The sequence below is a fragment of the Lissotriton vulgaris genome, chromosome 7 (assembly GCF_964263255.1).
Source record: "Lissotriton vulgaris chromosome 7, aLisVul1.2, whole genome shotgun sequence".
NCBI lineage: Eukaryota > Metazoa > Chordata > Amphibia > Caudata > Salamandridae > Lissotriton > Lissotriton vulgaris.
In genome coordinates, this window is record NC_141695.1 from 675,069,196 (window position 1) to 675,085,964 (window position 16,769).

At 41.9% G+C, this 16,769-nt stretch overlaps 1 protein-coding gene across 2 annotated transcripts in view; it reads left to right on the forward strand.

Annotated features, from left to right (window-relative positions):
• Nucleotides 1–16,769, forward strand: part of SCPEP1 (serine carboxypeptidase 1) — a 218,211-nt gene that overhangs the window by 14,162 nt on the left and 187,280 nt on the right. For both annotated transcript variants that reach the window (XM_086930880.1, XM_086930879.1), the window contains exons 2-4: nt 9,152–9,291; nt 11,897–11,986; nt 16,277–16,432. In XM_086930880.1, coding sequence (XP_086787006.1) covers nt 9,152–9,291; nt 11,897–11,986; nt 16,277–16,432 — 386 coding nt within the window. The remainder of the gene's footprint in view (nt 1–9,151; nt 9,292–11,896; nt 11,987–16,276; nt 16,433–16,769) is intronic.

Genomic DNA, 16,769 nt, shown 5'->3' on the forward strand with positions numbered 1-16,769 from the left:
GGGAAGGAGGTGATGGAAGAGGAGGAGGAGAAGGCTTAGTACTAACATGTTTCCTCTTTAAAGGAATGTTTTAGGTTTCTTCTGACTCAGATTTGCTTTCAAGTGGGAATTTGGTCGCAGTATGTCCAGATTTTGGATTGGGTCCCGTTTTGAAGGTCGGACATTAAAATGCAAGACCTATTACATTGCAAATGCTTTTTACTACTCTTTGGTGGGCTCTGTGAGGTAGGAGGACAGCCCGATGTCTTGTCCTGCTGGGAAGGACTAACATCAGCCCTCTCATAAGACTACCCTAGGCCATCTTTGAGAGTTCTTGCTGAACATGATGTGGCGATTGGGAAGTTCATTTCACATCTTCTGTGCGATGCACAGAGTAGCACTTGGGAGCCTGCCAGTCAACAGTTAGTACTACTTGGATGACAAGTTATTAGCAGTCATCTCGCCCTGTGGCATCTACAATGGCCAGTACGGACATGGGGATCGGTTTAGACCTCTCACCGACAAAGCCACCATACTGCTCCGAATCTTGCACTTATTTTGCATGGGGGTAGCTGGCAGAGCCTGGTGTGATAAGAAGTCTGCATGATTGCGGGGGCCTGGTTTGTACTCTACTTTAACAGTGAACTCCTGCAGGATCCATTTCTCAATTTTTGGGCGTGGTTTGGATGCGGACCCTCGAAATAAAGGAATCAGCAGTTTGTGGTCCTTCAGTGAAGATGGTAAAAGGGTGGCTGTACAGGTATAGAATTGACTGCACCCCTAGAGAATAGCAATGGCCTTCCTCTCTATCTGGGAGTACCTCTGTTCGGAAGGATGTGAGTTTCGGGCTCGTGTAGGTGACTGGGGCCCACTCCCCATAATCCTGACATTGGGGCAGTATGGCCTCTAGTCCACTACGATTTGCCTCTGCCGCTAGCTGAGACTCATGCTTGGGGTCGAAGTAAACCAGGGTGGCATCCACGGAGAGGGATTGCTTTGTGTTGCGAAATGCTTGCTCCTGCTCTTCTCCCCACATCCACGGGCTGGTGGACATGGTAAGTTCATGGAAAAGGCTTGTGATGTCTGACAGTTTATTCATGAATTGTCTGCTGTGAGTAACCATTCCAAGGAAACTGCCCTCCCAACGCAGAGGTGGGTGGTGGAGCATCTTGAAAATCCTTCACTTTTGTTGGATCAGGCCGTATTCCCGGGTCGGAGAAATGATTGCTGAAGAAGCTAATGCTCTTCTTCAGAAACTCGTGCTTCACTCCTCTGTGAAGAGTAAGCCTGTGCTCTTTTAGATTGACAAAAATGCTTGGAGGCAAGTGAAATGGCTGTGCAGCGTTTGGCATGCACCAAGATGTCGTCGCTCACATTTAATACCCAAGTGAGGCCAGTTAGCACCTCCTTGATAATGTGTTGGAAGATTTCAGCTGCATTCGATATGCCAAGTTTAGCTGGGTGAAATGCCAGAAACACACATGTGTGGATAAAGTGGTTATGAGTTGGGAGTCTGGGTGTAGCTATATTGGATGATAGCCAGACCAGAGATCTATTTTAGAGAACCACTTTGAATCTAAAAGTTCTCCAATGATATTGTCAATAGTCTGTGTCAAGTGACACTCCCGTCTGATGATCAGGTTGGGTACCCTCATGTCCAGGTAGATCCGCACTCTGTCCAGCTGTTTGAGTATTGTTGCAACCACGATGGGGGAGACCCATGGAGTCGGGCCCGCTAATCTCCCAATGATGGCGTTCTCCTTCAGGACTCTCAGTTCCTTCTCATTCTTGGGGCAAAGATTAAAAGTTATCAGCCGCTGGCAGAGTGCTACTGGTGCAGTTGATTTCTTGATGTACAAGCATAACGTTTTGCCCTCAAGACATCCAATGCCAAAAATACGGATCAAATCTTGTGTAAGCCTTTCGTCATAAATGGAGCGCACGCCGCTAGCCCCTCCTCCGGATCGCCCCTCGGGACTCTGGTACTTGCAGTTCTTCAGTGGATCACCCAGGTGGGTGCAAGTTGGTACTTGTAGGACTGATGAATCTCTAGACCCGATACATATCCCGGGTTTTAGGATATCGCCCGAGAAATGTCTCGGGTTTCGGGATGACTTCCCTCATCAGTAGAGAAAGATTGTTTAGGGGTGGAAGAGCAGGCCGCCACACAACAGTCAAAGGCTTCGATGCCAGAACCGGCACGCAGGTGCGTCTTCCAAGAGCCCTTTGGCCCAAATCTCAAGGTAGCCGTATTGTGTTTCGTCATAAATGGAGCGCACACCGCTAGCCCCTCCTCCGGATCGCCCTTCAGGACTCTGGTACTTGCAGTTCTTCAGTGGATCACCCAGGTGGGTGCAAGTCGGTACTTGTAGGACTGATGAATCTCTAGACCCGATACATGTCCCGGGTTTTAGGATATCGCCCGAGACATGTCTCGGGTTTCGGGATGACTTCCCTCATCAGTAGAGAAAGATTGTTTAGGGGTGGAAGAGAAGGTGTAAGCCTGTCAATGTCATTTGCACGAACACTAAAAGCAAAATGCACTAGCTTGAGGTCTTGGAAGGTTTGCCAACTCGGAAGGAACCCTTCCTGAGACACGCAGTACTTGGCTTTTGTGGATGTTGTATGTTTGGTGACCTCCATGTGGAAGACTCCTGCCAGCTACAGAGGTGAGCGGTTACCAAAAGCGTACACCTCGTTCTTGGTTGCATGCAGGGTAGGCTGAGCCAGCAGCTTGTGTTACAAATCTGAAGCCATGACGTTAATGGAGGTTCCGGTGTTGATTAGCGAAGTGATTAGTTGTACTTGGACTCTGAGGAGGCACATGGGTGCCGACTGGGGCGCTGAGCATTGCAGATCAACAGACGGCACCACATGGACAACTTCTTGTTCGTCGTCAGTGTCGCTCTATGCCAGTGGGTTGTGTGTCGACCGATTGGATACTCTCCTTTTGCTGGGTTGAGTATTCCTGAGTGGAACAGCATACCTTGGAGAACTATTTCAGTTTACTGCGTGCCTTTAATCTGGAGAGGGGGACCCTACAAGGTTGCCCCCTTTCTCCATCACTTTTAATTTTGACACTAGAGCCCTTACTGCTCAGGATCTCAGGATCATAGCCAACACAGATATTTCTGGAGTTTCTTTCAATAACTTGAAAATAAAAGTGGCTGCATATGCGGACGATATATTAATCCTGTCCGAAGATGCATCTCACTCAATCTCGGCCTTACTAAAGTCAATAGAAGATTATGCCCAGGTGTCCGAATATAAACTTAGTAAAGACAAGTCTGAAATCATGGGTCTGAACAACCTTTGTACTAGGGATTGGTTGAAATTCACGGGTCTAGCTTGGCAACCCTACTACATTAAATATCTTGGTCTAGAATTTAAGGCGGACTTGTTAGAATCGATCTGCCACAATGAAAAACGAACACAACATTTTTTTTTATCGCTGCTGGAGGGATGGAATTCCAAATTTATCACTTGGGGGGGGCCGTATAGAGACCATCACAATGATGATCACACCAATTGTCAACTATCTGATTAGTATGCTACCGCTTATTCCATCCGAGGAGTTCCATCACAAACTGGACAAAAGTTTTAACAAAATTCTTATGGCAAAACAAAATTGTGAGAATTTCTCTCAAGAAAGTACGTCTAACTGTCCACCTAGGCAGCGTTAACCGGGCCGATTTCACAGAGTACCAAACCGCCGTAGCCAGACAAGGCTCCCTTTGGCTGTCCCCTCCACTTTGCAACACTCCCTCCTGGCTATTAGTAAAACAATAATTACTTGGTGTTCTTCACCCTATTGTGCTTTTATCCAGTAACATATTACCCCTTATCTCAGGAAAATACTTCATCTCCAATACAAAAAGAGCTCTGATTAAAATTGATAAACTCCTAGAGACATTCATTCTTACATGATCGTGCTATGCAACAACACAAAGATCAAAATCAAAGGGAAAACAATATCCGGAAATCGTGAGCATTGAAAGGCATCCACTTCTCAAGACATTTGGGCTCCTTGAATACCCCTCTCTCCTTCAGAGAATTTAAACAGCAGTACAACCTTTCAGACATAGACTTTTATGACTTTCTTTAACTCAAAGCAAGCCTGCCCAAATGAAACTCCCCCCCCCCCCCCCCCCCCCCCTATAAAGATCCCTCCATCATCAAGACAATAGTGGCCTTTAACAAATCAGGCCACCAAGCCTCTACGTTTTACCACCTCTTATTACCTAAATCCTCATACTCCATGAAAGTTGTATTAGAAACCTATCTTGAACTCAGCTGTCTCCCACAAGTTCTCCCCAGCACTCTCCCAAACTAAGTATTGGCTTCTGCCAGGGTCTTTTGGACGCCGTCAAGGCTTCACAAAATGTCTCATAAAGATAACCCTCTATGTTGGAACTGTAATGCTGCTACTGGGAACCTCTGTCATTTTCTATTCTACTGCAGCTAGGTTTCGAGTCTCTGTGGTATCCGCCTTAACAAGGAATTCCTATAATTAATTCAAGGCTTTCTAGACTCTCTAATCCAAACACAGAATGATAGACTCTTGGTGGACATATTACTGACATCGGCATGTAAGTTGATACTAGCCAACTGGAAAAGCACAGCTGCCTCCTCTTTTAAGGCTTGGCTCAACTGGATCTCTTTTTTAAGAGGCACAGATAATATCTCTCTTCAGAATTCTCCCTGAAAACATAAAAATAACAGGGTACCTCCCTGAACCCCCATAGATCATGGTCCACCCCTTCCTCGTGCTCTGGGCGGGTGTGGTCTCCTGGTATTTGATGTTGGATTAAGTCAAGCACCCACACATATTTGTCACCAGTAAATGTGTTATTCTCTGGTTGTACGCCCCCTATGCCTGACCGCTGGAAACAGTCCCTGTTAGTGGACGGCAAGAGGCCCTTCAGTGAACTACTTTATAATTTCCTTCTGGTTTCCTTTGTATAATGGCAATACTTTGTATATTGTATATTATATATTGTTTTTGCTTTACATTTTGTTTGTTTCCTTCTCATGAGAAAATCCATAGGGGATCATCGGACTCTGTACATGTTGTCTGAACATTTGGTTTCTTGCTACAATTCTGTATGGCAATTGTTTTCTTTTTCTTTGTTTTGTCTTGCTTTGTTTTTGAAAACCTAATAAAAAAATGTTGAACCTCATCTGGCAGCGTGCAGGTGATCGTCCAATCCTTTAGATGGCTGTGGAAGACATACACCAACTCGTGCAGCCTCTGCCATGCTTGGCAGATGAGAAAAGGCTCATAGTCTGGGTTTGCATAAGGTTCAAAACGCACCAAAATAGCGTTCTTGAGTGTCCTGCATATGTGTGGTGGGCAAGCATCGGCTACAAATTTGGATATCTAGTGTGCATCAGTTTCTCCCAGGTGAAGAAGCAGCACCCTTTTCCTGTCGTTGTCAATGTGCACAGCCTCGAAATGTTTCTCAAGGTCTTCCACCCAAGCCTTGCAACGGGCAGCCTGCATCAGTGGTATCAAAAAGCTCTAGGGCTAGGATGGACATCCTGCTGGACCGTCAGCAGCAGGCCTAGGACTCCACAAACCCCCTTTGCTCTCACCAGCATGTCGGTCAGGCAGGGCAGGACTGACAGCGTAGACTCCACAGGTACCCGTCTTGTCTGCTGGGGATGGCAGGAAGATGAGGCCCCCAAGAAGTGCAGGCGACGGGCTGGCAGCAGACCCTTGTATCTGCAGTGATTTAGGCAGGAGGTGTGGCCCTGCTGAGCTGTGGCCTCAAGGACAGGTAGCACAGTGAGGGTCTGCCACCTAGCAGCAGAGCCCCGTCTGGGTAGACAGCAGCGAGTCCCTTGGGCCAATGAAAGCAGGCAGGGTTGCCAAAATGACCACCTGCTTGCTTAGGAGCTGCAGGGAGCTGGTGGGAGGTACTCTCTGCTTGGGCCTATCAGCTGCGACTCTGGGACTTGACCACAATGGTAGAGCCAGTCTGCTGTTCCAATGTGGTGGGACCCACAAGGCTGATTGGCGGGCCTGAAGGATGCTGCAGCGAGGCAAAGAATGGGGTCATGGTTCTCTGCGAGTCAGAGAGGCTTGCTGCCATACAGTAGCTCTGGCAAACCAGTTGCTGACACGGCAGTCAAGGGAGGCAGGTGTTTTGGAGGGCCAGTGCGGCCTCCTTGATGCCACTGTTGTGTGCTACTGCAGGTGAGCTGCAATAAGACACGGAAACCAGATTCTAACAGAGGCAGGAATCTAACTGACCTGTGTCGTCCTACAGGCTATATTTATTAGTTGGCCTGATACCAGGGTATTACTATCATATGCACGCCCAGGGGAAAAGCCCAGACACCCTCCTGTTTTGGGAGTTTCCATAATGGTGCTTGAGTGAAGGGTGCAACACTACAGTGCCCTTTAGGAAGTGCGGAAATGTTTTATCTGATGTCTGCTTTTCTACTTTTGTTTCGAAGTGCTCCGTTCTCCATCATAAGAGTTTATTTTTCCAAATAGAACTACATATAACAGTTCTGTAGGCTCCCCAGATGTTCATTGTAGCTGCACCTGCCAGGATATTATGAAACGGTTTATTATCTTTTAAAAAGACGTTACAGTGAATTTATTGAACGAAGAAAATGTCCCACATTATGTGTAGATAAAGAAATATTATTGCTTCAGTGGTGTCTTTCGGGAGATGAAACTAGTTCTTAAAGTGCCTGGGGATAAATACTAACTTCGGCATAAGCTGTGTTCACTACTTCAACCAACCTTGTACAGTCTCCTCTGTAAACTTTCATTTTGTAAACAGTTCTTTTACAGTTTGACTGCAAAATTCTTTGTTTTGTCTTATTCGCTTGTGGGATTAGGGGTAGAAGTAAGCCCATGACTGTTTGATATTTGTAAGGTCATCTCTCGTTCCTGTTGGTTCCCTTTTAGTAGACCAGAAGAAGCTTTGAAGGTTTAACGTATGTGCTTTCAGAAGTTAACACCACATTATGCTTTGGGACAATTACTCTATGTTGTATATTTCCACCCTACTGGCGGTCAGCGTCATCGTAGGAACTCTACATCTGAAATTTGTGTCTGATCAAACAGCCTGTAGTGGAAACAAGTGCAGTGATCTGTTGCCTATAAAGACTACAGCTTGGACTTTGACTCTTTAGAAGAAACTTCACGGTGGAGCGAGCTAGATGCAATGAATATGAAGCCACTATTGAGGACTGTGATCATGAGCGTGTACTACAATACCTAATTCAAACTATGGTGGGTTTAGACAGCCAATGGAGTGGTGGATTGAATCAAACAATGGTGTGTGTTATGCATTGTGAAGGAAAGGTTCCCATCCTCTTTATTTGTATGAATGTGTCTCTACTGATGAGGACTCCTGCAGGCTTACTGCAGCTTTTGGCAAGAATGGAGGAGTAGTGTAAGGTATGGGTGCAACTAGACCCAAACATCAGGGGTGTAGGTGGGTGGGACGGCTAATAAGTCAACCAATGGCGGCAAGGTCAACAGTTCAAATAATGGGACACCGCTATCGTAATCAACGGAGAAAAGTAGTGTGATACATTTTGTACTTTAAATATACTGGTCAAACCCAATAAGATTATAACAAGCAGGTTTTATTGGGGTTGGCAATATTTATAGGCTACCAGCAGATCTTTAAAAAGCAGAATGAGTGTGACAACATCAAAGCAACTTTTGCAGATTTCAGTCTACAGCACATCAGAACCCGTTTTCCAAAGTTATTTGAAGATAACAATCCCTTTTTCTAGTTCCTTGAAAAATTCCTTCTGTGATTCTCAATCCAATTAAGAATTACGTTTTTTGAAATAAGTGATGCAGTAACACAGCAACAGCCACATTATACAAAAACTAAAATAGCAATATACAAAAGTAAAAACCCTTTACATCCTTTTTACACAATGTTTGTCAACGGATGTTAAAAGCAGTAAAACAAATTCTGAATAGACCCATACATTACAAGGCAAAAGACCAAAGTGCAAAGACAGTGCTTCAAAGACTATAGGGTGACTTGTGCATCAGTCTGTCCTCTAATCACATGCTTCCTGAACACTGGTCAGAGGGCCTTTTTTTCTCTCACTGATAAAGAAGGGACAGTGTAGGATGTGATGTACCACTGACTATTTCAGTTTAAATTCGCACAGGTGATATCCAAGGTTTTCGACAACTTTTTTCTAAAGCCAGCAGTTCTGCACGTTCGAGCCACACCTGTTAAGAATCGACAAATTCTACTCCTTACCTACCTGTTGGGTATCCTATACAAATAAGAAAAGTCCTAGCATCTCAAAGACTAGTTGCCATAAGTGCTATTGACTGCCTCTTCCCTGGAGACAGTCGATCTAGAAGGATAGTATTCCCTCTTACTCCACCCTTCAGAGTATTTTTTTATGGGGTAAACTATCAGTTTTAAAAATGTCTCTACCTAACTTTTGATTTACAATACGTTTTTGGAAAATATTCAAAGGTTGTGCCGATCAAATACGCAGATCCTGCACCATAAGAGTGGAAAGTATTTTTTTTGTTTTTGTTCTTTTTCACTGTTTGGGCGAATAGTACAGAAAGAAACCACAGGGCTTGTGAACATGCCTGCAGAGGCCAGGAGTCCAAAGTCAGTTTCTGCCTAATTGCCTAGATTATTGCAATTTTAGGTAGATTCAAACGCATCTTTGTGCAGTGATTCACAAAAAAAAAAATCTCAATTCACACAATGATTAAGAGCTAATAATTTAGTGCCATAGAGTGCTCGGGAAATACATTTGCTCAATATGGACTTCCTTATAGGGGTTGGATGTATAACCCCCAAAAGTCATCATACTGTTTCAGTGCATTCGAAGTTGATAGCACCTGGATCCCTTTTTTTGCTTATCCCAATTTAAATTGCTTGCAAATATAAGTCCAAGATATGTATACTCCCTGACCTGCTCAAGGGAAGCTTTATTTAAATACCACGTACATTAATTCAGGCGTTTGGAGGTTCGTGTTTTAGTTTTTTTCACTTGAACTGTAAGTTTGTTTAATGTGCAACAGGAATGCAAAGCCTGCAATTTTCTTTGAAGGATTTCTGCTGCAGAGCTATTTCATTTTAGCAGATTTCAGGAAAATCTATTCGTTTTTTTTCACCAAACTGAGAAGGCAGGTTCTTTGTTTTTTTCCATTTAGGTGCTACGATTAGAACAGAAGACAAAGAAGCATGGGGATATATTCGTGTGAGGAGCGATGCATACATGTTCTGGTGGCTGTATTATGCTAATAACCCCACAAAGAGTTATACTGAATTACCTCTAGTTATGTGGCTTCAGGTAAGAATTATTTAATGTTCATTTCTAACAAACCTAGGAGGCCCTTTAGACCGAAACCTTTGTCTATAAGATGAAGGGGAAAGTGATGGTACCCGAAGGTATTAGACATACAGCCTTGTTTTGAGTTTTCTTCACAACGTAACACGCGATGATCCATGATTGTAGGCTTTAAATGTTCACTATTTAAGATCCCTTTGGTGCTAGCTTGGGTCCTCAGGCGGGCAATTGTTGTTGCAAACCCATTCATAACCTAACCTGTTGGCCGGATTGTAGATATAGATTGCACATATTTATTTTTGTATTGATGAAAGCATTTCAGTTTTCTTATAGGATTACATTCGGAATGGTTGAAGAGAACAGGAATGGGTCTTTCTGTGTGACCTAACCCTGTTTAACACTGATGAGCAGTTTCTCACGTGACCGATTGCTGATGGCACTAAAACTTGCAGAGAAGAGTTTACTTTATTTTCCTTTTCTCTGATCAGTTATCCTACTAACATTATTCAATAGCAATTGCAATTGCCCTCCAATTACTTATCTTAAATGGTTTTCATTATGCAAGTGATATCTGTTGTGTATGTTTATGGCATTGTACTCTTCTTGTAGTAGTGAAAAGGGCATCTCTAGCATAATTTCAGGTTAAGAAAGTGCCTCGTGTCTGCTTACTTGATTTCTGTTATGAAATAATCCAACATAAAATGCTTTTAAAAATGAGTTCAGTGGTTACTCTTGTCTGTACAATTATATTTATGTTGTTAGTATATCCATGAAGCGTTAACAGATCAAAGGAGCAATGTTCAGGTTTCTGGGGTTTGGTGATGTGAGGGAGTGAAGAGGTTGAGTTTAAGGTGGTGGATAGGGGCAGTTGTCTTCCTTGTCTAGCTACCGTCTGTGGGCGAAATGCATGTAGTCTATCAAAACACTGCCTTCTCTCGCACTGTTTTAAAACTAGGTGTAGTACTTGATCCCCACAGCACATCGTTTATGCGAACTTTTATTTAGGGATAAGTTTAAAAGTTTAGTGAGTGGAAATTAATTGTAAATGTTCATGAAAACCCACGAAGGTCTGAGTTTTTTGGCATACTCCACAGTTGCATTATCCGCAAAATTGGGAAAACGCATTTTTGCACATGTAGACCACATTTAAGCTATTCGAACGTTTGAAGATCTTCTGCAGTCATAAGTAATCTCTGAACTGAAAGATTTGTAAATCATAATTTTGTGAATATGATTTTGGGGTTTCTAAGCACAGACTATATAGTTTGTGTGCAGGTTATACTTACTAGGATAAATTGTTTTGGGGAGCGTGCTTTATGATTGTTTCACTGCAACTCAAGTAAGTTTCAAGTTGCTTTTTTCAAAACGATATACCTCACATGCTACATGGTTTTCAAATATATAATCTTTGTGTAAAGAGACAGTAAAACAACAGGGGTAACCCTATTATAATCCTTCTGTAAATATGAGCCATTTACACATATAGAACAATGGTCCTATGTGGTAGAAACAACAGTTAGTTCAAAAGTCAATTAGAAACAAATCCATAATTCAAAACATTTCTATAGTAAAAAATAGACTTGCTGGAAAAGGAAGACACATGCTTTGAAGTTGTGCAAAATTATTTATTGCTTCATCTAAAGTGGTTGGTGCTTATAAGTGCTCACGCAGAGAAAATGCAGTAGAAAATACACAGTATAAACGCAACATGACAGTGGGGGCCACATCAATTGCCTCAGAGTGACAATGTCAGTACAGAATTGTGTGCATCACTAGCCAATTAAATCCTGGCTAGGCCCCATTTGTCGATTATGTTGACGTCCTCCATCCCTGGACACTTTGTCAGAACTGTAATCAATTTGAGAAGCAGCAAGCCATGTAACATGCCGACTTTCCACAATTGGTAAGGAAGTTGGCGACGATGTAATAGTTGAAATTGATATACTTGAGAAAGGGCGACAATGAGATAGAATGTGGTTAAAGTAGAGGAAGGCACTAATTTGTATTGAGTAGGCTTTGGACAAGCGTCTGCTAGAGAAAACTACTTCAGTTGGCATCCCAAAGTAAATAGATATCTATTGGGCTACCCCAGTGCGATTGATATGTTGCTTCTACCACCTGGGACCATTGTGTTATTGATATTTAAAGCTGAACCAGTGCCAAATGACGGTCTGCATCACACCTCTGCTTATGTACATTCATGGTCTTTCAGACTTTTGGTATGTTTCGTGGCAGCTCACAATTCCAATATAGATTATTAATATGCTGAATTGTGGAAGAAGAGCATTTGCTTTTGGATTACACAATGAGCTCTCATAAAAAAAATAACCTCTAAAAACATTGAAACAATTATTTATTAAACTGTTTATGCATTCATACCAAGGATTTTTCCTTTAACGATCCAAATATGTTTGCATTCTTGTATAGAGTAAGCAATCCACAGAGGCAAAGACAACTAATATAGGATTTACTGATATTGTGCTACCAAAAGTGTAGGTTTCTGGATGGACCTCAATATTTTACCGTTACTTGGCAGTGATCCATGACTATATGATTTGTAATCTTAGTTGAGTCATCTAGAAGACAATGTTCTTTAATTATTTTCCAGGGTGGTCCTGGAGGTTCAGGCTGTGGATTTGGAAACTTTGGAGAAATAGGGCCTCTTGATGCTGACCTAAAACCAAGAAACCTCACTTGGGTAAATAACTGTTTTTCTGTATTTTATTGAACACAGTGTTTCCTTTCGTTGTGTAGTTGATATTTGCATTCTAAAATGAAGTAATTACAATAATCCAGGTTGCAAGAGTGTGGGCAGAGCGGGATATGTGGCACAAATCGACAAGGATGCCTCCTATGAAAAACAAAGTTCCTTTCTCACTAACAGTCAGACGTTTTGCTGGGTTTTCGATTCCATAGCCTCAGCTGTCCACCACCAGGTTGCAAGGTCACGCTGGCAGTTGCTCCGCCCTATTTAAAGCAGGGCTACCATCACTGGATTTACCTTCCCCTTGTATGACTGACTAAATTATTATAACCCTCGTATGCAGGGAGGTTCTAGGGTATTTTGGTTGTTTTGTTTTACTTACAGACTCCATGTTTGTGAACGGCTTGTGTAAAATATAAAGCAATGCAGAGTGGGTTACAGAGATACTTCTTTCCATTCAGACCTACCTATAGTATGTGCACTGTAGGCAGACAATCCTACTAAACAGAGTGGTAAGTTTAGATGCAACACCAGAAAAGCAAAGGCTTTGGCATCTACTGATCTAGCAGGTTGGCAGGGATTCAACACATCTTAAATGAAGGCCATACTCTGATTAATTCTCCATAGTAAATGTAATGCAATGAATGTTTGATTGGATCATTCAGTCACATCGAAGTATCAACTTAATGAACACTTACCTCCTAGTCAACAGCCTTGTTGATTTCATAATACTTAAACTGCTGCTGCTGTTCTGTTCAGCTTTAGACGTTATCCCAAATCTCTGCCCCATTCAAATGCTACAACTCCTCTCTTAATAGCCACATCTTCTTCTTCATGTGCTATATACACCCTTCTTTACTCCTATCAAATCATTATAGATTTCAGAAATCCTCTTTACTTTTGCTGTGTTTATCTCCTATCTCCGAAATCCAAAGACTTGTTTATTTGGCCAATTGTTCTGTTTCACGTGAAGCAAAGTAGACCATATCTCTTGCATTGAAAGACCAACCATATCATTACTTGTGTACAAAGCAAACAAATTCCTTCTTTGCTGAAGGAATTTGCACTTCCCCCTTTCTAACTTACTTTCACTATCTCATTTAATAATTTGAAGTTATCTAAACATTACTTTTGTTGAACCCCCAGATCTCTTTATTATTTGTAATGAAACACAAAGTCCATAGTGAAAAAAAAAACCAATGGTTTGTACATCCAAAAACCTATGTCGCCTACATGCACCACATTTGGGGCGGTAAAAACCCAACTTTGTAAAAGTAGCATTTTCAATATTGGAACTCAAAATCCGCCTTCATCATTAAAGAGGTTTTTGAATTGTAATTTTCCAGACACCAAACATGAATACCCTACCTCTTTCCAATCAGAAGTTTGCACTTATTACATTTAAGAAGGCAACCCCAAGGGTATCTTATGAGAGAGGTAGGCCTTAAAGTGATGAAAGACGAATTTGTGTTTTTTTTTTCTCACTACCAGGACAATAAAAAGTACATGTCCAACATGTTAATTATGGGATGCCTGGGGGCCTACCCTAGGGGTGACCAATATGTAATAAAAGTGCATTTAAGGCGTGGCAAGGCTTTATTTTTCCAAGTTGAATTGGCAGTTTAAAACTGCATTCAGGCTGCAATGGTAGACCTGAGACATGTTTTAAGGGGCTACTTAACTGGGTGGCGCTTTAAGTGCATCACACCCAAAAGTAGCATTTAATGTATCGGCCCTGGGTATGAGGTATTTCCCTTTACTAGGGACTCGTAAGTAAATTAAAAATGCCATTCAGGTTTACCATGTTTTAGGGACTGAGCACAAGCACTTTAGCACTGATTAGCAGTGGTAAAGTGCACAGAGACCGAAGGCCAGCAATAGCGAATTCAGGAAAATAGGAGGGTGCAGGCGAGATGTTTGGGGGGCAGGAAGACCACCCCAAAGGTGACGGCTCTAGCACTACCATAAAGAGTATTTAGCTTTACCTTTTCAAAATGCAATGCATGTTTACGTTTTAGCATGTTAAAGGGGCATTACGTTAAATTATTAAGTGAAAGCGTTATCATGGATGGTGGAGATTTAATTCAAAACATTGCTTGGGTGAGTCCTATTCCGATTCCCAAGCCAGTATATTTAATAATCTTGAGTCTTAAGTTGCACTCCTTTTGAGGCTCGTAAAATTTTCAAAGGTGCAACCCCAATAATTTGGTAGGTAAAACAATAGTCTCTTCATGTTACCTCCTCAATAAAGGTGAATTGCCTCATTTGACTTGCTAATTGAAATTGCTTGTTAAAGTAAAATTCATAGATCCATTATTTATCGCTGGGCTAGGATTTAAATATAAACCACTGTTGTTTATTTTCGATCAAAAGAAGAGTATGGCATACTTGGCAACTATATGAAGTGTGTCCCATCTTGCCAACGTATATTCTTTTTTATGCCAAACCCATGTTTCTTTCCAGTGAGATACAAAATCATGCGAGCCCTCTTGAAATGTTGGATTGTTTTAGTTTTGTCAGCACTAGAACTTGTTTGATATCACCCCCTTCTGAGTCGCTGTCTGTATCTCGAAATAACCCATGAAGTAATGGTAGCGAGATTCACAACAAGAACAACTGCCATTTTTTTTGAACGTCTATGGAGAAAATACCTACTATCTCCCCTGTTAAAGGACTCTTCAGCCCTCCATAACTATCCTTGTTTCGGGCACATGTATAAAGTATACCTATTGTAAGTTTGCTAATGTGTGCCGAGTGCTGGTGTCTGATGGACCCACATGTTTGTGTGCTGCACAAAATGGAAGTTTCATTTGTGCGAGTGGATAATGTTTGTCCATGACTTTCTAACCTGCCCGTGCCCTATCCCTGTCCCCAATCTGGCTGAAAGCACTGAAGGTCTCCATTTTCTTTTTCGGGTGCATATTTTCCCTGCCTGGGTGAAACATACTCACCCCCTGTTTCATGGGTTGCGGCCACCCTTAGCTGCAAGAGCAGATTAAACCTGCAGAAGGCAGCAAATACAAATAACACTTGACCCAGTCAGTATTGACCTCCGTGTGAATATTTGACTGGATGCCCTACCAAAATGGCCAGCAATATATTACGCCAGGATTTGAGTATCTTGCAAACCTTTGAACGAGGTAGCCCACCTAAAACGCAACATATTTTTCAATAACCGGTCCCCAAACTTTGTTCAGGATTCCTGACTTGTCGTGGAGGAGGCCTGTACACCTGTGCAGAAAAGATCATTTATAGATTGCCCTTGTAACCTGGCCAACATCCCAGGAAAGCCTGCAGATGTCCTTCTTCCTTCAATGTTTCCTTTCTTTCATTTTTCTTTTTTTCTCTTTTCATTTTCCATTTTTCTTTTTTCCTGCCTTTTTTCTTTCATTACTTTATTTCCTGCTTTTTATTAATTTTTACTTGCCTTTTTTCTTGTCTACTTTCTTTCCTTCCTTCCTTTTTTCCTTTGTTGGCTTCTTTCTCAAAGGCTAATGGCACACCGATTGGCTTTTTAGGGCTGTTAGCCAAGACCTTTTGATTATAATAAAATTATGTGTGTGATTTAGTTACTCAGCCACACTTCATCCATTTGTCTGTTTTCCATATGTTTTCCTCCAACCCAATCAAGCAAGCAACAAGGACCAATTTGTCGTGCCCCACACCACCCTCCCCTCAATTACAGCTGTTGGCTGACTTCACTATGAGTTGCGGCATACTTCCCTTTTACAAGGAGCACATCCACACACAAAGTAGTTCCCGTCAGTGCCAGGACTACTATGGTAATGTTTTTCGAGACCAAATACATTTTAGATTCGAGGCATGTGATTTTTTTTTTTTTTGATTTTTTTTTTTTGTCTTTTGGTTGACAAACGCCCGGCAGCTTTACAAACCATACAAACCACGTTTTGCAAAAGCAATGACGAACCAAAACAAGAATGAAAGAATTACCAAAAGGCCAGCGTCCGAAGCCACACCTATTGGCTTTACCAGTGCTTGTTGTCTAGTATAGCCAAGATTGCACCAGGAAATCCACCCTACAAGATAAAAAAAACCTCTATCTCCGTTGTCTTCAAAACTCACACTTATATCCAGTAGTAAGAATTCCACAGTTTGTTTCCGGCTGGAACACTAGCATCCCTAATACTTCACTTGAACTGTAGAATTCATATCGTTTGTATACAAGCACACACCCCCACCCAACCACATAAAGCCTAAGCATGAAGTTCATAAAGTTCAGTTTGTGTGCATTTACGGTAACCTTTTCTTTTTTTTGTGGTACAGGTTCGGGAGGCCAGTGTTTTGTTTGTGGACAATCCTGTGGGCACCGGATTCAGCTATGCAAACAACAGTCAAGCGTTTGCAAAAGATATTAATACGGTAGCTTCTGATATGCTGGTTCTTCTGAAAGGATTTTTCGATGCTCAACCAGAGTTTCAGGTGAGGGCATTTCTCGCAGTTGATATATTGAAACTTTCAAGATTGGAAAATAAGCAAACGCCCATCTGACAATTTTGTGAGAATTTTTTTTGCAAACAAAACCTTTATTATAAAGCTGTTGTAGATTGGCTCATCTACATGAAAATATGTTTATTGTACAGAATAGCAATAGCACGTGGGCACCACATTACGATCCGCTTCAAGCTGCTTTGCCATAAAACAAGTCCAATTAATTAAATTCATGAAACTCTTCACTTATTCTGCAATTTTCTCCATTATAATTCATCCACTTTAATACTCTGTTTTCTTCAATTCATTTTCATTTTCATTCAGTGTT